Source organism: Dama dama, chromosome 8 (assembly GCF_033118175.1).
Source record: "Dama dama isolate Ldn47 chromosome 8, ASM3311817v1, whole genome shotgun sequence".
NCBI classification, from domain to species: domain Eukaryota; kingdom Metazoa; phylum Chordata; class Mammalia; order Artiodactyla; family Cervidae; genus Dama; species Dama dama.
This window is the reverse complement of record NC_083688.1, coordinates 6700835-6726248: the sequence shown is the minus strand read 5'-3', so window position 1 is coordinate 6726248 and position 25414 is coordinate 6700835. Positions and strand designations below refer to the sequence as shown.

The 25414-nt window shown below is 53.0% G+C and overlaps 1 protein-coding gene and 1 long non-coding RNA gene across 3 annotated transcripts; one reads left to right on the top strand and one right to left on the bottom strand.

The window, feature by feature from the left end:
* Positions 1 to 4: 4 nt before the first annotated feature.
* LOC133060607 (uncharacterized) lies at positions 5 to 5023 on the bottom strand. The gene is made up of 3 exons (XR_009693788.1): positions 3907 to 5023; positions 1741 to 1849; positions 5 to 1346 (listed from the first exon to the last, which is right to left on the bottom strand). It is a non-coding gene; the product is annotated as an uncharacterized LOC133060607 (long non-coding RNA).
* E2F2 (E2F transcription factor 2) lies at positions 2265 to 25165 on the top strand. Of its 2 annotated transcripts, none has more exons than XM_061148173.1 (7): positions 2265 to 2574; positions 7878 to 7983; positions 9752 to 9965; positions 11098 to 11257; positions 12906 to 13019; positions 14795 to 14987; positions 21906 to 25165. In XM_061148173.1, exons 1-7 carry the CDS (start codon positions 2323 to 2325, stop codon positions 22172 to 22174), a joined length of 1308 nt encoding a protein of 435 aa, XP_061004156.1. In that variant the 5' UTR covers positions 2265 to 2322; the 3' UTR covers positions 22175 to 25165. The 2 variants fall into 2 exon arrangements, with proteins under 2 accessions (XP_061004156.1, XP_061004155.1); XM_061148172.1 differs by having other exon boundaries at positions 2270 to 2574; positions 9752 to 9971.
* Positions 25166 to 25414: the final 249 nt, after the last annotated feature.

Below are 25414 nucleotides of genomic sequence, written 5' to 3'. Positions count from 1 at the left end.
AAGGTGTGGCATACAATATATGAGAAGGAAACAAAAGAACTGGTCAAGAAGACATGAATTGAAGCAAATGATGAAAATTAATATTTTAGTGAACACTGATCACAATATGACTTATTGTGATGTTATATAGAAAAATACATGTTCAAATGGTTTTAATCCCTCGGCAATAAAGTCTATTTTCATTCAAATAACATAACACAATCATAATAAAAATTTTAAAAATAAACTGAGCCATGATAGACCAGTGAAATGTGTAGACTGGAGTAAAGGGATCTGTGCACTGGAGATAAGGTCAGAGATGTAACCACAGCTGCCATTTCTTGGGGTTCCTTGTAAACCATGCTCTGTGCTGAGAGCTTTACATGCATTATCTCATGAGATTTCCCCACAGTCTTATGAAGTGAGTGATACGGGACAAGAAAACCCAAGTTCAGAGAGTTTACAAAACTCACACAGCTAGTAAAGTGACCAGGTCTGGGTTTGAAAGCAGGGCTCTCTGCTTCAAAGTCTGGGTTCTTCATCCCCACGCGTTATTACCATCTCGTCTTCGAGATCTGAGGATCAAGTATGAAGCTGGGAACTGACTCTGAAGAAGCGCTTTGAATGCCAGGTTCAGACTTGCATAAAAATCACACAGACGCAGGCAGGAATCAGCAGACCTGGAATCTAGCAGCACGTTTTAGTGGCTCTGCCACTCACTAGCCAAGGTTACTTCTCTAAGCCTTGGCCTCTCTAGACTGGAGAGATGAGGAATGTAAATGGATTATTGGCCATGAAGGAAGGAAGACCTGTGACGAAAGGGTTGTTGAGGAGAAACCTGGAGATCTTCAAATATTCAGAGTGCTGGGCTCTGGGAATACAACTGTGGACAAGTCAGAGCTCTGCACTCTGGACTCCCACCCAAGACTGCAAGGGCCTGGGCTCAGCTTAGGAGAGTGTGGGAGGATTCTTTCATTGGAACAAACAAGGGCTCAGGAGCTGGCCTTTCTCAGACTGAACTGTCAGATCACAAACCAGCCAGTCTCTCTGTGTGACCTTGAGCAAGTGACCTAACCTCTCAGACGGTCCATCTTTACCAGCAAGATCATCACTTCTTTTCTGGCAATTGTTGGATTCAGTTAAATAAAATAAGATAAAGCAATCATCTAGCAGGGTGCTAGGCATGCTGTGGCCATCGATAGATGTTCAGTTCAGTTCAGTCGCTCAGTCCGACTCTTTGCGACCCCATGGACTGCAGCACGCCAGGCCTCCCTGTCCATCACCAACTCCCAGAGCCTGCTCAAACTCATACCCATTGAGGCGGTGCTGCCATCCAACCATCTCATCCGATAGATGTTAGGATCTCCCTATCAAGAGGTATAAACCTTAGTCTCTGCCCCTCGCCCTCCCACCCCCACCCCGCCCCGTGCCAAGAAAGAGTAGACTTTTCTGGCTTTCATTTCAGCGGGGAAAAGGATATAAATACCTCTACGTTAGCGTTAGCTGAGCTATAATGCAAACTAACAAAAGGCCTGCAGCTCGGGCAGTGTACCACTGGGTTTGGGCTCAGGCCAAAGACTCCACGCCAAAAGATCCCCTCCACCCCCAGGGTATTCGGACCCATTCCTCAAGGCGTGGTTGCCTCCGCTGTCTGGGAACCACCCTCCGGGTCTGTTTCTCGGGCTGCCAGAGAGGGAGGGCACCGGGCGACAGCAGGTACGGCGGCCCCTTTAAGCATCAAGCTTGTGTTGCAATCACCACCTCGGGGGACTGGTCCTTCCGGGGGGTGGAGCCTGTGCCTGTTGCAGCGACCAATCGGAGCCCGGCATTTTCCGCGGGAGATCCGAATTTCGCGGCACGCAGTTTCGCGCTAAAAAAAAAAAAAAAGGAAAAAAAAAAAAGCAGCAGAGAAAGACTCAGGGACTTCAGATCGAGGCGAGAGGGAGTCGGTGCGATCGGTCCCCCTCCCCCGTCTGAGTGCATCGCTGTTTTTGCCGAGCCCGTGGGCATCCCAGAGACCCCCTCCCCGGAGCGCGCCGGACTCCAGGGGCTGAAGCCTCCGGGGGCGCGGGGCCCTCGCAGGTCGCGGGCGCCCCAGGGGCGGGGCAGCCCCTGGCCCTGCCGCAGCCGCCGCCGCCGCCGCCGCCGCCGCCGGCGCCGGGCGATCTCCAAGCGGCGATCTCCAAGCGCTGCCCGGCTCGGCTGCGGGCCAGGAGAGGAGGGTCCGGCCCTGCCTGGCCTCCGCGCCATGCCGCGGGCGGTGTGAGCCGCCGCGGGCTCCGAAGCCCGCAGGTGCCGGCAGGCGCGCCAGGCCTGGCTGGGAAGGGGGGCGCTGTACTCGCCATGCTGCGGGGGCCTCGGGCCCTGGCTCCGGCAGCCGGGCCACCCCCAAAGGGGCTGCCCACGATGAGCCCCACGGAGCTGTGGTCGCCGGGCCTCAGCAGCCCCCAGCTCTGCCCGACCACCACCGCCTACTACACCCAGCAGTATCCACAGACTGTGCCTCCCGCGGCGGCGCCCGGCACCTGCCTCGACACCACCCCCCACGGACCGGAGGGTCAAGCTGTGCGATGCGTGCCGGCTGGCCGGCTGCCGGTAATGCTGGGGACCCCCACCCACCCACACCCACCGCTTCCCTTTCTGCTTTTACGGGTGTGGGAAACGCGGGAGGGGCGCCTGGGACCTAGTCTAAGTGAGGCAGATAGAGTCTGGGGAGGCAGAAGGGTTGCTTTCAGCTTCCAGAACAACCCATTGCCCCAATATCTAAGGAGAAGAGCCTTTCCTTTTCAGACTTGGGATAAAATGAGCTCATCCACTGGAGTGGAATAGAAAGAACACTGGATCAGGAGTGTGGAGACCCAATCCACGACCCCCAGTGCACCCTGTGACCTTGGGGAAATCTATGGAATCAGTTTGCTGTCATTCATTCATTCTTTCATTCATTGTTTGGTTCAGAAACCAGTACTTGGCACCTGTTATTGTCCAAGCACAGAGTTGAGCCTAGGGATACCGTGGGGGCTTTAAAACAGGAGGAGGTCTCTCAGATCCAGCTGGCCTGAGACTCTCAATTTACCATCCAGCCAACTCTTTCCCAATTATCTGCACTAGGTACCACCCCCACCCCCCACCCCCAGCCCGTCTTCTGTCCCAGACAGCCAGTAGCAGGTGCAAGGTTGGGGGCAGCCCTCTGAAGTTCCTTTGCAGATGGAGTGTTCCTTTCTCAAACCCCCAGGCCTGTTGCCAGGGAGGGCCCAAAGTGGGGTGGCACCAGGCACAGGGTGTGTTTCGTGGGAGTGGAATTCCTGGAGCCCATGAAAAATGAAACAACTATAGGGTGGGGATGGAGTGGGGAGAGCCCTGGGGAGTGGGGGTGGCAGTTGGGGAGCCTGGTTTCTCATCCTGATTGCCACTAATTCACTGTCTGTCCTTGAACAAGTTTTAGCCCGAGTCTGAGCTTCATTTTCCTTGTCTTGAAAATCTGTGTGTGGGGGGCGGGTACCTGTGGGACTAATTCACCTCAGTTCTCTCCCAGCTCAAGGTCCAGGGTTTTGGAAGCAGGATCGGGGAAGGAAGATGGTGGTATTGTAGGTTGCTTTGTTGTGAGACGTGAATCAAGTTCAAGTACAGAAACTGATAACCCCCTCTGCCCCAGTGCCTCTGATCTAGAGGCACTGATCAGACCTGTGTCAGTCAGCAGGCTTTGGCTCCCAAGCTGCAGGCAGAGCCCCCACTTCCTGCTTCTGGAATCCTGCTTTGCTCATGATCAAGGCTTTAAACTTTCAGAGCCCCTTCCTGTACATTCTTTCCAATTAGGAGGAAGGAGGCAGAAGTGCTTTTCCTATTTTTACAAGTCAAGCACCCAAGGATAACCAGGAGTTTTGCATCTATCTCTTGATCACTATTTTACGATCTAAAACAGTTTTGTACCTTAGGAAGTAGATGGTGTTCGCAGCTCCATGTTGCAGGAGGAAACTGAGGTTCGGAAAGGGGATGTAACCTGTCTGAAGTTGTATAGGGAGACACAGTCTCTTCTCTGCTTGACTTTCTCCAGTACTGCTTGATTTAGGAGCTGGGTGCCCCCAGGGAGGGGGCTCAGTGGTGGGCCCAGTCTCTCCTCTGGCCAGCTGCTTTCAGGCGACCCGGCAGAGTTTTAGTAACAGCTGTGGTTTTGAACCGCTTGCCTCCCAGAGGAGCCGAGTGCATCTGTCTGTACCTCCCTCCCGGAGGGGCTCAGTGATCACAGCAAGAATGGCTCTTTTACTGAATGCCTCTCATGTGCCAGGCACTGCTTGGCACTCTTCACATTCATTATCTTGGTCAAGATGCCTGGGATGAGGCATCTCACAGATGAGGAAACTAAGCTGAGTTGTGAAGTCACTTGTCCAGGTCCTAAGCCAGGACGTGGGAGCATCTCTGCCTCAGGTCACCCTAAAGGCCTCCGGGGCCCAGAACCCCCTCTACTGTCATTCCCCGGCTGCCTGGTGTCCCGAAGCCTTGTGGGCAGGCCTTGGCCCCCTGTTTACTCACTTTCACAGGGTGTGACCAGGAGCAGCTCCAACCCCAACCCTGGGTGTGGCCACTTGCTTTGTGGCCAGGCTGCAAAGTGCAGGGTGAGGCAGGATTTGGTGGGGAGCTGCTGTTTAAAGGGACCTTAGGCACTGCTCAGGGATGGCAACCAAGATCAGTGGCAGAAAGGATGCGGGCACCCGGGTCTCCTCGCTCCCTGGCTAGAGCTCTTTCCACCACCTGTGGGGTGATCCGGCTCCAGTCAGGCCCATGGCCTCACCCTGCCGGAGCCTGGGAAAAGGGTGGGATCCTGCAGACTTCTTTGCTTTTCATTTGTCTGTATTTTCCAAATTTCCTCTGAGAATCAGCAAAGAAAATAAGCATTTTAGTGAGCACCCCTACAAGGTGGGTCAGATGAGGAAATGTAGGCATAGGGAGGCCAAGGGGGATCTGGAAGCGAAGCTCTCAGCTCTTCAACACTGGCTCCTACCCACACCCTCTAACTTAGGACTTGGGACTCAGGAGAGACGTGGCTCCACTCCCCGTGTGATTTTGGGCAAGTCACCTCCCCTCCTCTGAGCCTGGGTTACCTCACCTGTTGGGGGTGGTGTCTGGCATCACTGGCCCTCTCGCCTCTAGGGCTGCTCGAGCAAGGAACTTCATTCTTCTCCTGTGGGGTTGCCAGTGTGGACCGGAATCTTAATCAGGCCTTTAGGTTAAGTCAGAGGGGCTGCCTAACAGGGTCAGGTTGGAGCCCAGCTGGCCTTTGCTCTGAGGCACATCCCCGATGCTTTTGGGCTCATCTCTGAGCCCTCCCCTCGCTGGTGCCCCTGGTTAGCGATCACAGCTCCGTGGCATGAGCAAGCCCTTTGCTGCCCTCTCACGGGATCCCCGATGACGGGGGATGAGCAGGCATCCCTGTTCTGCTGGTGAGGCTCAGGAGGTCCGCCCGGATGGGGACCCGGGTGGCTCTGGCTCCAAAGCCTGTGCTCAGCCTCGCCTCGCTCCTCATCCTCCTGGGCTTGTCCTCTGCCGCTTCTGCTGTCCCGGCTCAGGCACATCCGTGCTGACTTGTCTCTGGGCAGTGCTCAAAGGTGTCAGCGAGACGTACTCACAGTTTGCTGCTTACGGACCCTGAGAGTGCAGGATAAGGGTGAAGGGGAGGAAGAAAAGGGAGGGGACTGGTGTGTGCGTGTGTGAAGTAGTGATGGGGGCGGTGTGTGGGTGTGTGTGTGTGTGAAGTAGTGATGGGGGCAGGTGAACACAGCCAGGTCTTGACTTGAATTTCAGCGGGTTCTTGGGCAATGTGTATGGGATGGAGCTGAGCCGTCTGGCCCATGGCTTTGGAGTCAGACAGACCTGGGTTCAAACTCTGGCTGTCCTCTCTGTGTGGCCTTGGGCACATGGCTCACCCTCTCTGAGTCTCCGCTTCTTCTTCTGGAAGAGAGAGTGCCATAATGAGTTAGGGCTGGTGAGCACGCGACAGGCCCCGCACGGGTACTCCGTTCAAGGCCCTCCCCTCCTTGCTCTGCAGGTCGTGTGGCTCTTCTGGTGTGCTCTGTGAACTCAGCAGAGGCTGGTTTTCTTTGGGTGGGGATGGGGAGACCGGGCGCCGTCTCTGTCTCAGGTAGAGCTCAGCCTGACTTCCCTTCCTCTCCTTGCCCTGGACTCACAAGGTCTCCATTTCTTCAGCTGTAAAGTGGGGATTCGCGGTATGGAAAAGATTCAGTGAGGTGATGAATGCTGGGACTTGGTCTGAGGCAGGTAGAAGGTCTCAGTGAATGAGTAGGACTTTTTCTATAGACAAGATGGAACTAGAGCAGGTCACCATCCCTAGAATCTAGCATCTCCCCAGCTGGGCGGTTAGAAAAGGAATATTCCAGAGAGACTTCAACAAGAGAATCGAATAAGCAGAGAGGTGTGGCGTTTGGATCATGTCCAGGTCTGGGTTGGGGTGGAGGAGAGGAGAATCATATCCAGGCTCCTCAAACCAAGGAACGGGGCTCCTCAGATTAGTCTAGGAAGACTTCCTGGAGGAGGCATGGGAAGGGGGGAGGAGGCATGAGACGGGGGAAGGGAGCTGACAGCAGCAAGAGCCATCATCACCTCCCACACCTGTCAGCCCAGCTGTGATCAGCAGCGGTTAGAAGTCTCAGCCCTGTTGAGCATGACCTCACCACCAAAGGTTAAAATAGGCCTCTCTGTCTTAGCTACGGTAGGGGTGTCTAGGTGACTGGGGGAAAGGGAGAGGAAGGAAATGGGTTCAGCGACCCCCAGAATAGTTTGTCAAAGAAGAAGCTGAGATTAGCCTGAACCCCTACTGAGTGCTCAGCACTTTACAAAGGTTATCTATCTCCTTGAAGCTTTAGGACAGCTCTCATTTTACAGAGGAGGAAACAGGGGCTCCTAAATGTGGAGCATTTCCCGAGTCACACGGCGAGCCTTGAAGGAGTGGGGAGACCCAAGCCCGTATCTCTGACCTGTGCCCCAGTGCCCCAGTGCCCCAACCCTGCCTCTGCCCAGCCCTCGCAAGGAGAGAGGCCCCTTCCGGGCCAGCACCGCTTCTGGGCGTAATTGAGGCCGGGCGGCAGTGGGGTGGAGAGGAGCAGATGGGTCTGTGGTTTGATTTCCCCAGCAGGTGTTTCCCAAGCTTGGCGGGAACAGGGAGGGGGGAGCAGGGGGGACCTCAGCTGCTTGTCCTTAAGACACAGGGGAAGGATTCATTGTCTGCCCCTCTCAGCAAAGAAAGAATGGCAAATAGAGTCTATTCAGGAGGCTCCCGGGGGCCCTTGAGCTGGAGCCCAAACATGGGGGTGGGGGGATGTTTGCACTTCTTCCCCATGTAGGCACCTCCCTGGGGTGTGGCACGGAGCCAGGAAGTCCCCTGAGCCTGGGCGGATGCCCAGCCCCACCCTGATAAAGGGCCAGCTGTGAGGCTGTGATGGGCATTCGGTCTGGCTGGGCCAGCTGCTTCTGCAAGAGGGGAGGGGGGCTCTCCCCAGCCTGATGTGGTGTAGGCCCCACCCATTCCGTCCTCCCTGTGTCATCCTGGGACGGGGTGGAGAGACAGATGCAGAAATGACCTTGGGGCTTCTAATTAAGGAACCCTGCATTAAAACCCAGACTGGCTTTGGTAGCCTCAAGGGCCTGGGCCTCAGAAGATGGGAGTGTGGTGGGCCCCTCAGCAATAGGACTTCCTTCCCCTGAAAGCTTACTTTTCAAGTCACTGATATTTCCTTACCAGGTACAGTGATTTTTTTTCACCCAGGACTGGTGGTAAACTGAGGCAGGAGGTAGCTGCTGGTGGCCTCAGGGCTTTGGCCCCAGGTTGGGGAAAGGCTAAAGCAGGAATGCTTCTCAAACTCTGCCTTTCTCTCCTCTTTCTCCCCAAGGCCAAAAGGAAGCTGGACCTGGAGGGGATCGGGAGGCCCACGGTCCCTGAATTCCGGACTCCCAAGGGGAAGTGCATTAGAGTGGATGGCCTCCCCAGCCCCAAAAGTAAGATACCCACGCCGATGGGGTATTATCTCAAGGCAGGCTCAGGAGACAAGGTTGGAGTCGGGAGGGTCAGAGGGCAGCAGCGCCGGCCAAGTCACTAGGACTGATATTCGTAGCAGACTTTCTGGTTTACAAAACAATGTCCTATAGCTTCTCACTGGATCTTGCCAGGCAGGTTGATTATTCCCCTCTTACTGATGAGGCAGCTGGAGACCTGGAGCTTCAGTGACTTGCCCAAAGTCACACTGCTAGTCAGTGGCGTCAGGGCCAGAAGCCAGCTCCCGCCTCTTGATATTTTCAGTCCGTATTCTGCTTTGAGGGCTTTCCAAGGGTGTCTCAGCAGTAAAGAATCCACCTGCAATACAGGAGACCTGGGTTCAATCGCAGGTTGGGAAGATCCCCTGGAGGAGGGCATGGCGACCCACTCCAGTATTCTTGCCTGGAGAATTCCATGGACTGAGGAACCTGGCGGGCTACAGTCCATAGGGTTGTAAAGAGTCAGACACGACTGAGTGACTGAGCACCATCCTGGTTTGAGAGGGAGTTTAAGCAATGGTATTAACACTAATTTGGGGGAACTGAGACCTAATAAAAAAAGGTATGTGACTGGGTTGGAAGATGGAGGGTCTGGAACTTACAAGTCTGGGCAGGGCTCTGACATGAGTGGTCACTCCTTAGCCGTATCATCTGTAAAACAAGGCAGAGCTAGATCAGGAATAGTAAGAAAGTTTCCTCTCAGTTGACTAGTAGAGTCTTCCCAGAGCTCTTCATTGAAGGATCCCAATCAGTTAGTAATGTCTGTCTTGGATGCAAAAATCGACAAAGCTGTCTGTGTGCCAAATACTTGCTATTTATATCTTAAGGGGTTCTAAAGTCCCCTTCTAGAGGAATCTGAGACTCTCTAAAACTCATTTCCCAGAACTAGTTTAGCCACTAACTTGCTATATGACTTGCAAGTCACTAGATTGCAAAAGTCTTCTTGTGGTTTAAGATGCTGCAGCTGAGGTGTGGTCTTGTGACATCGACCTCATTAAGAAAGGGACCTTTTTCATGAACCTGCTGCATGTGACGTAACAGGACTGATTCCTCTCAGATAATCACTGGATGACACATAGAAAGAAAAGGCAAGTCTACACTTATACAGTGCTGGATGTCAATTATATCTCAACAAAACTGAAAGAAAAAAAAAAAAAAAGCAAGTCTTCCTACCCTAATTCCAAATTCCTGACATAACTAGTAGGATTGGGTAGTGGTTAGGAAGGGAGACCTCTGGAGCCAGACTGCCTGGATTTAAGTGCCAACTTGGCCACTTTCTGATTGAGGGAGTTGAGCAAATTACTTAGTCTGCCTGTGCCTCAGTATTCTCATCTGTGAAATGGGGATGCTTCCATAGCAAACCTATAGGGTGTTGTAAGGATTAAATCTGTTGTATATGGGAAGTGCCTAGAGCAGTGACCTACACACAGTAAGCATTTGTTGTTGGTGTTGGTGGTGGTATGGCTGCCCTGAGCTTTGGTGGAAAGGTGTGAACCAAGAGTTAGAATATTTGGTTTCCAGACCTGACAATGCCTCCACAATTGTGAAACCTGAAGCAAGTCACTTTGCCTCTCTAGTTTGAACACTGCTGGTGATTGACCACCCTTCCAGTACTCTGTAAACTGGGAAGTGGGTGCTCATGTGAAGGGTGGGACTTAGTGGCTTCAGGTCAATGGAGGAAGGTCCCCAGGGGCCCCTCTCTGAGCAGTGACTGAGCCCCTTTCCTCCTCAGCCCCCAAGTCCCCCGGAGAGAAGACTCGCTATGACACATCACTGGGGCTGCTCACCAAGAAATTCATTTACCTCCTGAGTGAGTCTGAGGATGGGGTTCTGGACCTGAACTGGGCTGCTGAGGTGCTGGACGTGCAGAAGCGGCGCATCTACGACATCACCAACGTGCTGGAGGGCATCCAGCTCATCCGCAAGAAGGCCAAGAACAACATCCAGTGGGTGTGAGTGCCTGGGCCTGGGGCGGGTGGCACCAGTGAGTGCAGGCGCAGTGGGCGGGGCCAGGGGCAGTAGCCGCAGGTTGCGCTGTGGGAGGAGCCCTGAGAGCAACACCCAATGGGCACACACGCTGGCTGGGGAAATCGGAGGCAACATCCAATGAGCTTACATTCTGGGGGTGGAGCCAATGTATTTAAGAGGGGGATGGAAGCGCAAGTGTACACGCTGGAATAAAATGAGGAGATTGTGGCAGGGGCAGAGGGATATCCATCGCGTGTAGAAGCTAAGAGCACCCCAGATCTTCTTTTTTTTTTTTAATTAATTAATTAATTTTTTTTCCATTTATTTTTATTAGTTGGAGGCTAGTTACTTTACAATATTATAGTGGTTTTTGCCATACATTGGCATGAATCAGCCATGGATTTACATGTATTCCCCATCCCGATCCCCCCTCCCACCTCCCTCTCCACCCGATCTCTCTGGGTCTTCCCAGTGCACCAGCCCCGAGCACTTGTCTCATGCATCCAATCTGGCCTGGTGATCTGTTTCACCCTTGATAATATACATGTTTCGATGCTGTTCTCTCAAAACATCCCACCCCAGATCTTCTTGAGCCAGGGGTCCCAATATTGCCTTCTTCTAACTTAGGACAGTCCTCTGGGATGCTGAGCAGTAGTAACCTAGACTCCTTTCAGCTGAGATAAGGACTCCATCCCTCACTTCTTCAAGGTCTTATGGAACAGACCTGTAACCCCTGGCATGAGCTCTTAAGAGAACACAGGCAGAGGAGTGAGGTCACTGCAGCTCCCTGCCATTTGGAGGAGCCTGCGGCATGGGGTGGGTAACGTTGAAAGCCTCCACCCCCCAAAAGTGGAGCCAGGCCCTGACTTGTTTCTTTTCCCTAGCCCAACCCCCAAAACTCAAGTTTCAATCCCTGGCAGTTCCCCGGGAGCTAGGCAGGACCACTGATCTTTACAAGCCAGGGGGCACCTTCACAGACCCTGTGAACAGCCTCTTCCTGGAGTTTCGCCTGCCCCGCCTGTGCAGCTTGGCACCGCAGTCCTGGGGTGGGGGCCCCTGGGTGAAGACTGAGACTGACACCGTTGGGTGGGGCGGCTGTTCTGTCCCCAGAGGCAGGGGGCTGTTTGAAGACCCCACGCGGCCTGGGAAGCAGCAGCAGCTGGGGCAGGAGCTGAAGGAGCTGACGAGCATGGAGCAGGCCCTGGACCAGCTCATCCACAGCTGCTCTCTGAACTTCAAGCACCTGACGGAGGACAAGGCCAACAAGAGATATCCTCCTTGGTTGGGAAGAAGGGGTCTGGGGGCAGGGGGCCTGTGGCATGCTCGTGAGCACCCAGAGCTGATGCAGAACCTCTCTGGAGGGGCTGATCCACCCCAGGGGCCTGGCGTTATCACTGAAGAAAGACTTCCTTGATGGCTTTTCCTCTTGGGTCTATTGAAGTTAATTTCTCACAATAAAAAAAAAAGACAAGTACGTTTCCATAAATCTGGAAAATGGAGAAAACATAATATATAGAGAAAAATAAATACAGTGTGTACCTGCTGTACACAGCGTTTTAATATATCCTGCTTTTCTCCACTTGGCTTTCCTGGTGGCTCAGACGGTAAAGCGTCTGTCTGCAGTGCAGGAGACCCGGGTTCAATCCCTGGGTCAGGAAGATCCCCTGGAGAAGGCAATGGCAACCCACTCCAGTACTCTTGCCTAGAAAAATCCCATGGACGGAGGAGCCTACTAGGCTACAGCCCATGGGGTCGCAAAGAGTTGGACATGACTGAGCGACTTCACTTTCACTTTTTTTCCTCCACTTAGTATGTTACCATAGGTGGTTTTTATGTTGTTATACATCCTTCCTAATTATTTTGGTTGATTCATTTGAAATTGGTATTGGACCGTTTTTTAAGCTATAAAAAACAGCAGTTTCATATGGTTTAACCTCATATTTTAAATGGTTTGAGAATGTCCTACTGAGCCCACTGTGGTTTGTTGACAAGGCCTAGAACGGGCATTGAGATCAGTTCTAGATTTCTGCGTCTGTAAAGCAACGTTGTGATGAATATCTTTATAGATAGAACCTCTTCCTGAGTTTTTTTTACTTATTTCCCTGGGTTAGATTCCTAGGATTGACTCAACGAGGTCAAAGAGCATAAATTTTGCAATGGCTTTATATATACTTTCCCCAAATGGTTTGACCATCTAATTGGCATTTGGATCTGACCTTATATTTTTGGAAGGATGGGAGGCATTGTGAGAAATATAAAGAAATAAGACAGAGCTTATAATCTGGCTTAACAGTTGAAGCCTTTATGTAAAAAGCTGATATAAGGCTGCTGCTGCTGCTGCTAAGTCGCTTCAGTCGTGTCCAACTCTGTGCGACCCCACAGACGGCAGCCCACCAGCCTCCCCCGTGCCTGGGATTCTCCAGGCAAGGACACTGGAGTGGGTTGCCATTTCCTTCTCCAGTGCGTGAAAGTGAAGTCTCTCAGTCCTGTCCGACTCTTAGCGGCCCCGTGGACTACAGCCCACCAGGCTCCTCTGTCTGTGGGATTTTCCAGGCAAGAGGACTAGAGTGGGGTGCCATTGCCTTCTACATGATATAAGGCAGCATTATTTATTTTTTCTGGTCACACCATGTGGCAAGTGGGATCTTAGTTTCCTGACCAAGGATCAAACCCACACTGCATTTGAAGTACAGTCTTAACCACTGGACTGCCAGGAAAATCCCTAAGGCAGATTTATAAAAAAATGATTTATGCCCCTATTTCTCAAGGGGCTCAATGTAGCTCATGATATTAAAAGCACAGGTTATAGTTTGGGGATGGTTAGAGGCTTTGAGAGGTGGGTTCAGATCCCTGCTGGGCAGGCTGGGAATTTGAATTTCGACCCAACAGTCGCTTCTCTTGACTCCCCTGCCCCTACACTGGCCTACGTGACGTACCAGGACATCCGTGCTGTGGGCAACTTTAAGGAGCAGACGGTGATTGCGGTCAAGGCCCCTCCGCAGACGAGACTGGAGGTGCCTGACAGGAGTGAGGTGAGAGGGGAGGCGTTTGGTGGAGGGCAGGGCCAGGGACATTCCAGGCAGCCCTACGGGTTCTGTCCCCGGCACTGCCTGGGCCCAAGCTTCGCAGGTCCGTGCCGGTGGACTTGGCAAGGCTGATGGTCTCCGAGCTGGGGCAGAAGAGGCAGAAGCTGGCAAGGGCATCAGGTACCGGCCTGAGAAATCTCTGTTCCCAGTTTCTCTCCGCCTACCACCGGCCCTGAGTTCCTGTGCACACACGCACGTGCACCCACACACAGCGCTGTCGGTACTCACAGCAATCCTTCCCTGTTAACCGTGCTCTCCTAGGTTAAAGACCACATTCTTTACACACCTTATCAGACCGTCTGAGCCCTGACCCCTCCAACCTCCTCTCTGCGCTGCTCCTGTCCTGGCTTCACTCCTGCCACACAGACCTGCCTGCGGTCCCCACACCACGCTAAGCTCAACCCCAGTATAAGAGCTTCTGACTTGCTGTTCCCTCCAGCCGAAATGCTCTTCCCTCTCTCGGCCTCATTATTTCTATTTGGGTTTTAGTTGCAGCACACGGGCTCTCTGGTTGTGGCGCCGACCCCAGAGCGCGTGGGCTTGGTAGTTGCAGCACGTGAGCTCTTAGTTCCCCAACCAGGTTCCTTGAACCGTCGTTCCCTGCACTGCAAAGCAGATTCTTAACCACTAGACCCCCAGGGAAGTCCCTCTCTGCCTGGTTTACTGCTGTTCATCCTACAGGTTGAAACGTGAACGTCACCTCCTCAGGAAGCCTTCCTTGATTATTCCCCAGCTGCATAACCACCTGTACTTCTCCGTCACATTTAACCTCCATTGGCCAGGATGTATCGAGGATTACATAATTATGTGCTGCTTCCTCTATTAGAGGGTAACCTCCACAGAACCATGTTCCACCCGTGTTGTACCGCCAACCCAGAGTCTAATAAGGGCTCGGGACGTAATCTGTTTAGCAGAAAAGCATTAAGATAAATAAGGGCCCTGCCCTGGCTTTGAAGAATCTCAGGACTTGGTGGGAAAAAGAGCCAGCCAAGCAAGCATTGACACTGTCTTGCTTTGAGGGCCTGGAGGAAGGAGAGTTGGAGGAAGGGCCCACAGGTGATGACAGGTAAACTGAATCCTGAAGAATGAATAGGGTCTTTGCCAGGAGAAGTAGGGGTAGGCAGAGGGGCTGCCTGGGCACAGGCGCGGACACCCAGATGCCATCGGGAGCAGCACCTGTGTTATCGGCTGTGGCTTAGGTTGGTTGAGGCAGGCAGGAAGCAAGGGCGGGAAAGCCAAATATCAGTCTCTCGGTTACAGACAGCCACATCCAGCCCGCTTCAGTGAGGGGCACCCCAGGGGAACCAAGTGACGGGTCCAGGGGAAGATTTTGGGGATTGCAGGCAAGGCTGGATTCAGGCGCTCAAACTGGGACTTCAAGTTGGCCTCACGCTCTCCGTCTCTCTCTCTGCCATACTCTGGGCCAGCTCCCCCTTGCAATAGCAAAGACAACTTTTATGATACCGGCTCAGGCCTGAGAGTAGGGGAGGAGCGGTTTCTCAAAGGAAAATCAAAGCTTTCTCCCTAAAAGAAGGGGTGGGGGAGGTCTTGGGCTCAGACAGCTGTCTGCCACAGGCCACACGGGGCAGGCCCAGCGCCCAGCTCAGGGTCTGCGAGCTCGCATGGACGTTGAGAGCCTCGTGCGTCCGTCCACACACGCTGAGCCATGAGTAAGTGCCCTGGTGCCCAGACCCACGACCTGGCTTCTCTCCCTTCTCCAGGAGAACCTGCAGATATATCTGAAGAGCACACAGGGGCCCATCGAGGTCTACCTGTGCCCGGAAGAGGTGCAGGAGCCCCACAGTCCTGCCAAGGAGCCCCTCCCCTCCACTTCTGCCCTCAGCCCCGGCCCTGACTCCACCCAGCCCAGCAGCAACAGTGACCCTGGGGTCACGGAACCCACGGCATCCTCAGGTGAGACCTTCTGTCCAGAGGGACAGGAGATGGGGAGGGGCACCGGCCTTCAAGTCTTCCTCTTCCGTATCAGCATTTGTGGGATACCTACCTTCTACCCAGCAACAGGGAGACAGTCCTTCCCCCTACGTGTGTGCATTGCACGTTACACTTTATAAAGCACCCGTACATTCCTTGTCTCAATGGGAAGACTGATGCTGCTCTGGGCAGAGGACGGCCTGTGTTCGAATCCCAGCTCTTCTACTTACCAGCTGTATGATCTTGGACAAGTTTCTTAACCTTTCTTTGTCTTAATCTCCTCATCTGTAACTTGGGCATAGTAATTAATAGGATCTACTTCACAGATTGTGAAAATTAATGAGTTAATAAATATAAGGAAGGCGGGGACTTTCCTGGTGATCCAACGGTTAAGACATCACGCTTCCAATGCAGGGGACACAGGTTTGAATCCTGGTTGGGGGGACTTGAGATCCTGCATACTGCAAGGTGCGGCCAAAAAATACGTATATAGGTAAAGCATTTAGAACAATGCCTGGCGATAACTGGCCATATTATTTATTAATAGCAATAATAATTACCTATTATTATCATTATGGTGGTCTCTGCCATTAGTCCTGCTACTTCTGTAACAACTAATAGCAAAGCTCCTTGACACTCAATCAGCCTTTAGTAAATGGAAACTGTAGGTTTTCCGAGGAAGGCTCAACAATGGACTCAGTTGCTGTGGAACACAGGATTAGTTGCTGTGATATGTGTGATCTTTCTGGACCAGGGATTGAACTCATATCTCCTGCATTGGCAGGTGCATTCTTAAGCACTGGACCACCAGGGAAGTTCTTAACACTTTCTTAGGAGATGATAACAAAGGTTTTTTGAACCACAACTATGTCTCAAGGACATCCATTATCACATAACTCCTCACATCAATTCTTGGGGTGGTTTTTATTGTCCCAGTTTAGAGATAAATAAACTGAAAGAGAGCTGATGTGACCTGTCCAAGGCCTCCCAGCTGGAAGGCAGTGGAACTGTATCTTGAACCTTGGTCTCCACACTCGTAGCCCAGGCATCTCTCCACCAGGCACAGAACAAATCAAGGAAGGACGGTGCTGGGAGGGGGTGGTACATCTATAAGCTGCCTACGCCTGGCAAGAGGTAGAATGAGGCTGTCGCCAAGAAGTAAGGAAGTGGGAGAGTCCCTGAGGGCTTCCCAGGGAGACTGGGAGTTGGGTAGAAGTAGAAATGGGAGCCTCTGCAAGGCCTGTCACTCCGAATGGTTTTTGCCCTTTTTGTTTTCTTAGCAGCAGAATTCCCCTAAATAGAACCCTGGTGTTTAAACAAATGCAGAGCTAGAACTGGTCTGGTGGAAAAGGCTTTTTTTTTTTTGTGGTCGTGTGGCTTGTGAGATCTTAGTTCCCCGACCAGGGATTGAACCCAGGCCATGACAGGGAACATGCTGAGTCCTAACCACTTGACTGCCAGGGAATTCCCTGGAAGAGGCTTTTTGTGTGTGTGGTGGATGGGAGCAGGTATCTACAGAACACAGATTGGAGTCCATTTCTTTAACTCAAGGGTTAACAAAACTATTGCCGGCAGACCAAATCTGACCTGTTTTTCTATGACCCATAAGCTGAGGATGGTTTTCATAGTTTTAAAGAGTTGAGAGTTCAGGGTAGGGCAAGCGATGTGTGTGTGGCAGAGACCATACATGTCCTGCAAAGCCTAAAATACTATCTGGCCCCTTTACAGAAGTTTGTTGACCCCTGATTTAACTCAACGCTTCATCTTATACAGAGCCCAGAGAGGGCAAGTGACTTTCCTACGGTCACACAGCAAGGTAGCAACAGGGCTTAGACAAGAGCCCAGACTGCCAGTTCTTCTCTAGTGATCTCTCCTGTGTCCTGGCCTGGTCCGGGGCCCAAGGCTCTCCCTGCATCAGCCATCTGTCCCCCTGGGCACCTCCCAGTGCCTATCTCCCGGTCCAGACCTGTGCCCCACCCTGTTTTCCCTCCTGCGATGCTCTGCTTTTTCACTGCCCTGTCAACATGCGCGTGGCCCTCCAGAGTTAGAGCCTTCAGTTCTGAGACCTTGGGCAGAGGTGGTGGACCTGAATGCAGAAACCAGGGCGAGGTTTTTACCTCACTCGTACAAGTCAAGAGCCTGAGGCCCCAAAGGACTAGAAGTTTACAGAAGAGCCAATGGAGGGGCCAGCTCTGTGCCAGGGCCCATGCCCTTGCCACCCCCTCCACCCTTGTCACATGGCCTTTTAATGATGTCCCTGCTGAGAAGAGAAGTTTTCCAGAAGGTATTATACACACACACAGACGTGCACATGCTCCACATTCTGGCTTGAAGCAGGGTCATCCTGAGGTCCAAGGGCCAGGTCCAAAGAGGAAGTCACTGCTGTCTTGGGACCCAGGTTCCCATCCTGGGAAGGGATGGTTTCCCAGTTCTGGAATCACCAGGGGAATCACGAACACTTTGGGAGCTTGTTTCCTTCATCTGTAATGGGACAGTTGGAACCTGGGTCATTGAACATCCCTCCAGGCTGTGACATTCTCACTTAAACCTACATGTAGCTGAGGGTGCCCCAGCTGAAGTTGGGGGGCTTGGGTTCGAGTCTGCGCTTCCCCTTCTATGACGGGGTGACGGTGGGGGAGCCGTTTTAACCCCTCCGAGCCTCTGTTCCCATGTTTCTAAAACAGAGATGCTAAACTCCCTCATGATGTTTGGGTGCGTTTCAGGCAAGGATACAGTGTGATTGTGACTTTTTAAAAGTTTGTGTGAACTGAACACCTACTATGTGTGGGTTTGGAGATGTTTAAGTGGATACGAGCCATTCAGGGTTCAGGGGAGGCACAGATATTACAAAGAGCAGCTCTCTTCTGGATGTAATCAACAGCGAGAGAGAGAAAAGAGGGAGAGAGAGAGGGGGGAAATGGGTGGATGGATGGGTGGGTAGATGGATGAGAGGAGCCTGACCTGGGGTCGAACCTCTCACATGTGACAGCTCAGTTTATTGCTTCCACAACTCAGGGAGGTGGGTCCTTATTTTTCTGGGTGGGAAAACCGAGGCGCTGGGTCCTGTTGCCGGTGAAAGGGGCTAGTGTCTGAGCACCCAGTCTTTTTCCTTGCTCCCAAGCCAGGCCTCTTAACACCTGCAGGCCTCTGCAGTGTGCTAAACAAACTTTCTTTTTTTTTTTTTCATGCAAATACTATATTTGATTGGCTTCTTTGAGCTTCAGTTTCCTCATCTGTAAATAGACATCATAACAATGCCTCCCTTGGGGCTGCTTGAGTTTCTGAGGAGGTGCAACAGGCCTCTCCTTGAGAGGAGAGCTGGGTCTGGTAAGCCCTTGGTGGTTATTTAGTCATTAAGTCATGTGCAACCCTTTGTGACCTCGTGGACTGTAGCCCACCAGGCTCCTCTGTCCATGGAATTCTCTAGGCAAGAATACTGGAGAGGATTGCCATTTCCTTCCCCTGACCCAGGGATTGAACCTGCATCTCCTGCATTGGCAGGTGGATTCTTTACCACTGAGCCACCTGGGAAGCAAGCCCTCGGTCAACGGGATCTATTTTTATTTTTCAGAAGGGCAGCCTACAGACCAGCTGTTCTTTAGCTTCACTTATCATTTAAGCCTCAACAACCAGAGGCAGGTATCATCATTCCCATCTTTGGTCAGTTCAGTTCAGTCGCTCAGTCGTGTCCGACTCTTTGCGACCCCATGAACCGCAGCAGCCAGACCTCCCTGTCCATCACCAACTCCTGGAGTCCACCCAAACCCTTGTCCATGAGTCGATGATGCCATCCAGCCGTCTCATCCTCCGTTGTCCCCTTATCCTCCTGCCCCTAATCTTTCCCAGCATCAGAGAATTTCCCATTTTAGGGGTAAGGAAATGGAGGCCTGTGAACGCTGTCATCTGCCCACAAAATTATACAGCTTGCTTGAGGTTTGTGTGTGTGTGTGTTGTTTGTTGTAATTCTAGGGATTTTTCATGAATTTTATTTTATTTTCCTTCCATCCATTTAAAAAAATATTTATCTGGCTGCATCAGGCCCTAGTTGAGACATGCAGGATCTTCATTGCATCATACGATGATCTTTCATTACAGCATGCAGGCTGTGTGCGGGCTCAATTGCCCCGCAGCATGTGGGATCTTTGTTCCCCAACCAGGGATCAAACCTGCATCCCCTGCCTTGCAAGGCAGATTCTTAACCCCTGGGCCACCCAGGAAGTCACCCAGCTCGGAGGTTGATCAGGCAATCTGGCACACCAGCATGGTTGTATTTTCAAAACAATGCTTGGTTGGTAAGGACCAATTCAGGTGGTGAGATTCTGGGTGTTCAGGGTATGTTTGGCAGGGGATTTCCAGTGCCCTGCTCCACATGCCTGTGTAGGGAATCACCTCCTTACATCTCAGTGGAAATGCGCTGGGTGTGCTGAAGAGGAGGTGATGGCCGGTGTGTCTGGAGAGGTGGGCGTGAGCTGTGGGAGGTAGGCAGGAGAGAGAACAGAAAGGGAGGCAGGGACCAGATCATACAGAGCCTATTCAGTCCTGGTGGGAACTTGGATTTTATTCTAAGTCTTTTTTTTTTTTAAATAAAAAACTTTTCGGTGGCCCCACACAGCTTGTGGGATCTTAGTTCCCTGACCAGGGGCTGAACCCAGACCCCTTGCTTTGGAAGCGCAGAGTGTCAACCACTGGACAACCAGGGAAGTCTCTCTAAGCCATTTTTAAGTCAGAGCATAGACTGAGGGCCAAGAGTTGAAGCGAGAAGACTGGTGAGGCGGCTCTGGCAGAGTCCTGAGTGAGAGAGGAGGGGATGAGCCCCAGACCACAGCAGCGGGACTGAAGAGCCAGTGGGCAGCTTGGAGGGTTGACTTGGTTGTGGAGGTGACCAGACTTGCTGCTGGGTTAGATTCGGGGGAAATGGCAGGATTTCAGATGATCCTTGGGCCTTTTGGCCTAAGCCCAACTAAGTGGCTGAAAGTGAAAGTCACTCAGTCGTGTCTGACTCTTTGCAACCCCATGGACTATACCGTGCTCGGAATTCTTCAGGCCAGAATACTGGAGTGGGTAGCCTTTCCCTTCTCTGGGGGATCTTCCCAACCCAGGGATCAAACCCAGGTCTCCCGCATGACAGGTAGATTTTTTACCAGCTGAGCCACCAGGGAAGCCCAAGAATACTGGAGTGGGTAGCCTATCCCTTCTCCAGCAGATCTTCCCACCCCAGGAATCGAATTGGGGTCTCCTGCATTGCAGGCAGACTCTTTACCAACTGAGCTATCAGGGAAGCCCAACTAAGTGGGTGGGGGTTTCCTGAATATGATGGGGGAAGACTCAGGTTTGGGGAGTTGGACTATAAAGAAAGCTGAGTGCCGAAGAATTGATGCTTTTGAACTGTGGTGTTGAAGACTCTTGAGAGTCCCTTGGACTGCACGGAGATCCAACCAGTCCATCCTAAAGGAGATCAGTCCTGAATATTCATTGAAAGGACTGATGCTGAAGCTGAAACTCCAATACTTTGGCCACCTGATGTGAAGAACTGACTCACTGGAAAAGACCCTGACACTGGGAAAGATAGAAGGCAGGAGGAGAAGGGGGCGACAGAGGATAAGATGGTTGGATGGCAATAGTGACTCAATGGACATGAATTTGAGTAAACTCCGGGAGTTGGTGATGGACAGAGAGGCCTGGTGTGCTGCAGTCCATGGGATCACAAATAGTCAGACACGACTGAGCGGCTGAACTGAACTAAACCGGGAGTGTGGTTTGACATGCTGAGCTCTGATGTCGCGTAGACACCAAGTAGAGATGAAGCAGGAACCCAGAGCCTGGCAGTGGGGGCCAGGCTGGAGGTGTCCACCTGGGAGCAGTAGGTCTGGAGACAGATATAAAGCCATGGGCTGGCTGAGATCACCTGGGCAGGAGTGAAACCAAAGGAGAGAAGAATCAAAGGATGGGGCCTCTGGGCTTCAGGGTTTAGAAGTTGGGAAGAGGAAAGGAGATCAAGGAGAAGCAACCAAAGAGGTAGGAAGAAAAGCAGGAGAATCTAGTACCTCTGAAGCCAAGGGAGGAACATGTTTCCAGAAGGTTGTGAACAACTGCGTGTGATTCTGCTGGAAGGTCAAATAGGATGAGGTCAGAGAACCGACCACTGGTTCAGTGGCGTGGTGGGGACAGACCCCAGATTGGAGTGGGCTGAAGCATGAACAGTGGTGGGGAAGTAGGGGGTGAACACGGGAAACTTTTTTTTTTTTTGGCCGCGCCAGGTCTTAGTTATGGCATGCGAGATCTTTAGTTGCGACATGTTAACTGTTGTGGCATGTAAGATCTAGTTTCCTGACCGGGGATTGAACCCCAGCGCCCCGCACCCGGAGCACAGTCTTAGCCACTGGACCACCAGGAAAGTCCTATGGGTAACTCTTGAGAAATTTCACTGCAAAAGGGAGCAGTATAATGGGCTGGTAATTAGGGAGAGTCATGAGGTCAGGGGAGGAATGCTCTTTAAAGAAAGAGTTATTAAAGGATGTCTGTGCGTCGACAGGAAAGAGCTAAGAGAGTGAGAAGCGTTGATGATGCAGGGAAAAAAGAGAACAGTGAATGACTTCAGGGGTGGGGGCCTTGATGGTGAAAGTGGGGAGGGTTGGGGGCAGAAGCTGGGGGTGCGTGCAGGGACAGAAGCGGGGAGAGAGTGCGGGTGAAGGAGCGGGGCGCTGCTGGAGCTGGGGTGGGAAAGGGAAGTGTCCTGTGCCGTCGGGCGAGGGCCAGGATGGGAGACACGAGCAGGGTGCACAGCTGCCCAGGGAGCTAGAGGCGGTTCTTGATCCCAGAGGTCTGACCGGCGGAGGCTTTGGTGGGGCACTGGACTGGGCATAACCCTGTCTGTCTGTCTGTCTGTCTGTCTGTCTGCAGAGCCAGCACTGACGTCCCCGCAGGTCCCGCCGCCGCCCCCGCCGCCCCTTGTCCCCCTGGAGGCCACGGAGAACATGCTGGAGCTGCCGCACCCGCTGCTGCAGCAGACGGAGGACCAGTTCCTGTCCCCGACGCTGCCCTGCAGCTCCCCTCTGATCAGCTTCTCCCCGCCTTTAGACCAGGATGACTACCTGTGGGGCCTGGATGGCGGGGAGGGCATCAGCGACCTCTTCGACACCTACGACCTTGGGGACCTGCTGATTAACTGAATTGGTGCTGCCTGCACCCCCCACTCGCCCCGGGCAGCCCGGCCCGTTTCTACCTCCTCACAGGACGTGAGACATGAGGTGCTGCCCTCAGAGTGGAAGGGCTCCCCCCCGCCCCTTCCTTTCCTACCCACCTGCCAGTCGATGCTGTCCCCGGGGAGGTGGAGGATATGGGGTGGGAGCCCAGCAGGGGTGAGGCCCTGTCCTTCCTCGTGGAAGCCGGGCCTGGGAAGGCCTGGTCAATCTCCTGATCTCTGACCTCTCGCCTGAAGGGCTCTAGAGGAGGGGACTGGGTCCAAGGAGAGGCCCATCGACTGCCTTCTTGAGGGGCCACTAGGTCCCTCAGTTTATTGAGAAGCACTTAATGCCTTTGTATTTATTGCAGGTTGAGTTTTGTTTGTCTGCCCTCCCTGAGTTTTAGCAGGGAGGTGGTTCTAGTTTCTAGTAAGACTGCTCCTCAGACATGCCCAGCGCCGTCTGTTGTCCAAGGGCAGGCTGGGGGCTTCCAGGGGCCCAGGCCAAATCCCCAACTGCCTTCAACACGGCGGGCTGGGCCTGAGGGCACATTCAGTCTTCTGGAATGTCAATTGCACTTCGGCCTTCTCGCTCCAGCGAGAGGGAGCCGCTGGATTCCCGTTCTCTGTCCCAGAGCTGGGGTTCCTGGTGGGGGGAGGTCAGCCCTGAAGAGCTCCTGGGGAAACAGGGGCAGGAACAAGAAGCGGGAAATGTTGCTATAGGCACCTTTGCCCTGTGGTTGCCTCTCACTGGGACAGGGGGCTGTTTAACACTGAAGACATGGGAGGCAAAGGCAGCGTTACTGTAGACAAGGGTGAGATGAAAGGAAGAAACTGCCAGAAAGTAGCTCTTGCGGTAGCTGCTGGTATGGGCCTCCCCATTCCTGGAAGCATTTTTTTTTTTTTGCCGCATTCGTTGAAGGGGGTGATTAAGGACCTCCCCTTGCCCCCAGCTCTCACACAGACCCCCCTAGAGACAGAAGTGACCATGGCTTGATGGCACGTTGGCTTCTTTTGTCACAGGACGTTGAAAAGGTGACAGGGAAGAATCTTCATTGCAGACCAAACATTGGCAGCTAACAAATGGGGATATGTTTGTTTGATTACAGTCAGATTACCTCTTCAGGCTTGGGGTCCTATTAATAAGCCAGCCTTTTGACCTCCTCCCCATTCCCCAGAGGCTGGACCATCCCACGTTGTCCATATAGCCCGACTGGGTAGCGAGGAATCAGCTCTCCTTTCCCATCCAACTCGGGGTGGGGGTGCTCTGGGTGAAGCCAGGCTGTGCCTTCTGGGGAGAGGCAGTCCAGGGTGGTGGTGGTCTGAGAGCCACTACCCACCCACCCTTGGGCAGCTAGGTTTCCTCAGGGGCTCAGCAGGGCAGCACTTTTTTTGTTTTTTAAGTTTGTAGCATTAAGCTGGTTTCAAATATGAAATTGGCTCCGTGGGGTTGCTCCCGAGCTGACCTACTGGCATCTGAAGTTTGGAAGGTGGGCTTCTTTGGGGGTGGGGTCTGATGTGAGCTAACGCCCAGCTGGGTACGGTCAGGCCTTGTCGTTGACCCAACTTCCTGGTCCTCAAGTCAGCACCCTCTCAGGAATGGTCCCAGCTACCCCAGTCTATAAACAGGGCCAATTGTTTGCCTTTTACAGAGATGCGTGTCACCTTCCCTCTCCAGATCCTCACAGGGGTCTCAGCAAAAGTCAGTTTGGAAGCCCAACATGCCCAGGGCCAAGGGACTCCCTCCAGGCCCTTGGGTGGAGGGAAGGGGGTGCTTCCTGGGACCTGGTTTGGGGTGTGTGGGGCTGGAGATGGCATGACTGTTGTGAGGTGGTTTAGCCATGTGCCATCTCGGAGGATGGAGACCTTTGACTTCCATGCCTGGGGCGCTGGCTGGAGCTTTCTCCTAGAATTAAATCAGAGAAAAAAGGAGAAGAGGCTGGCAGGACCCACCAGGAATGAATCTAATGATGAAGTCCAGCCAGAATTTAAGCTCATTCCCCAAAAGCCCAGCCACAGGGCCGGACAGAGGGGCTGCCCCTTGGGCCCATGGCCTGTATCCAGAGCAGCTGTCCCCGCCCCCTCCCATCCCGACCCCTCCACACCCAGCCTGGCCCAGGGCCTGGACCATCCGGGCCAATCCTCAGGTTCCAGGCAGGAAACAAGTTGGTGCCTCTTTCTTGCCAGTGACGCCTGAAACCTCCCAAGTTCCATCAAGTGCTTCAAAAAGCATTTTGAGTGGAATTCCCTTTAGGGGCCCAATAAACTTTAAAACCAGGGTAGAAGAAAAGCCAGTTTCTTTCTGAGGTACTTTATTTCTGCCAGGAAATTTCCCAGTCCCTCTGGCAGCGCCCCCCATCACTTATGCCCCCAGGGGCACCTGAGGCGCAGGGGCTGCCGGGAACCCAGTAGCATTAAGTCGTCTGGTAGAGTTGTTGGGAGATTTGAAGACATTTCTTAAAACCAGCGTAGCCTCCCTTCTCCACGGCCACACCGAGGTCTGAGCAGTGCGGCCACAGGGAAGAGGAGGACGGTGCAGCACGTTAAAGCTGGCTGTCCTGTGACTTTGACTTCATTTCTCCTTTCCAGGTGTTTGGTCTCAGTTCTGTGCCGTGTTTAGTTTTTAGTGAAAGAGTTTGGGTGTTCCTGTGTCCGAGCATTGTGTGGCTTAACGCATTTGAAGTGAAAGCCTTTTGGGGTTGTTTGCAAGCAGCTTTCTGGTTCTCGTCACTGCGTCCTGAAGTCCCCGCCTCATTTCTAGCTCCTCCATCCTTGGGGCCCTCGATGAGCAGAAACCCGGCCAGGCTGCTGGCTCCTGGGTGGGGCCTTGGACGCGACACCAGTGTCCAGAGGGAACCTGGTCCCTGAGCTGGGATTCCATGTGGGTCACTTACCTCCAGCCTGGTTTCCGGTCCTGCCTTGACGAGCACCATGTGAAACCTCATGTTGTGATGATTGGGCATTAAACGACAAAACTGGGCCCCTTGTGTCTGTCGTGCTTTCTGCGGGTCATGACCAGGGCTGGGTCTGGGCCCCCCAGGTCGCGGGTGGGGACTGTTCTGACCAGCTGGCTGGTCCAGCCCCCCAAAACAGCCTCCCTTTTCTCCACTGGCTTATTACCATGCCTGAAATGTCACCAATAAGACACTGGAGTTAGCACCAAGATCTAAAATGTGAACCCCTGCCCTATACTGCCTCCATCATCTCTCACCTGAGCTATTTCAGTAGC

Bases quoted from the DNA above. Each gene is read 5' to 3' on its own strand.
- E2F2 (XM_061148172.1), top strand. From the start codon at position 2,323: ATGCTGCGGGGGCCTCGGGCCCTGGCTCCGGCAGCCGGGCCACCCCCA. The intron at 11,258-12,905 runs TATCCTCCTTGG...CCTGCCCCTACA, and splicing joins AGGACAAGGCCAACAAGAGA to CTGGCCTACGTGACGTACCA. The intron at 13,020-14,794 runs GTGAGAGGGGAG...TCCCTTCTCCAG, and splicing joins AGGTGCCTGACAGGAGTGAG to GAGAACCTGCAGATATATCT.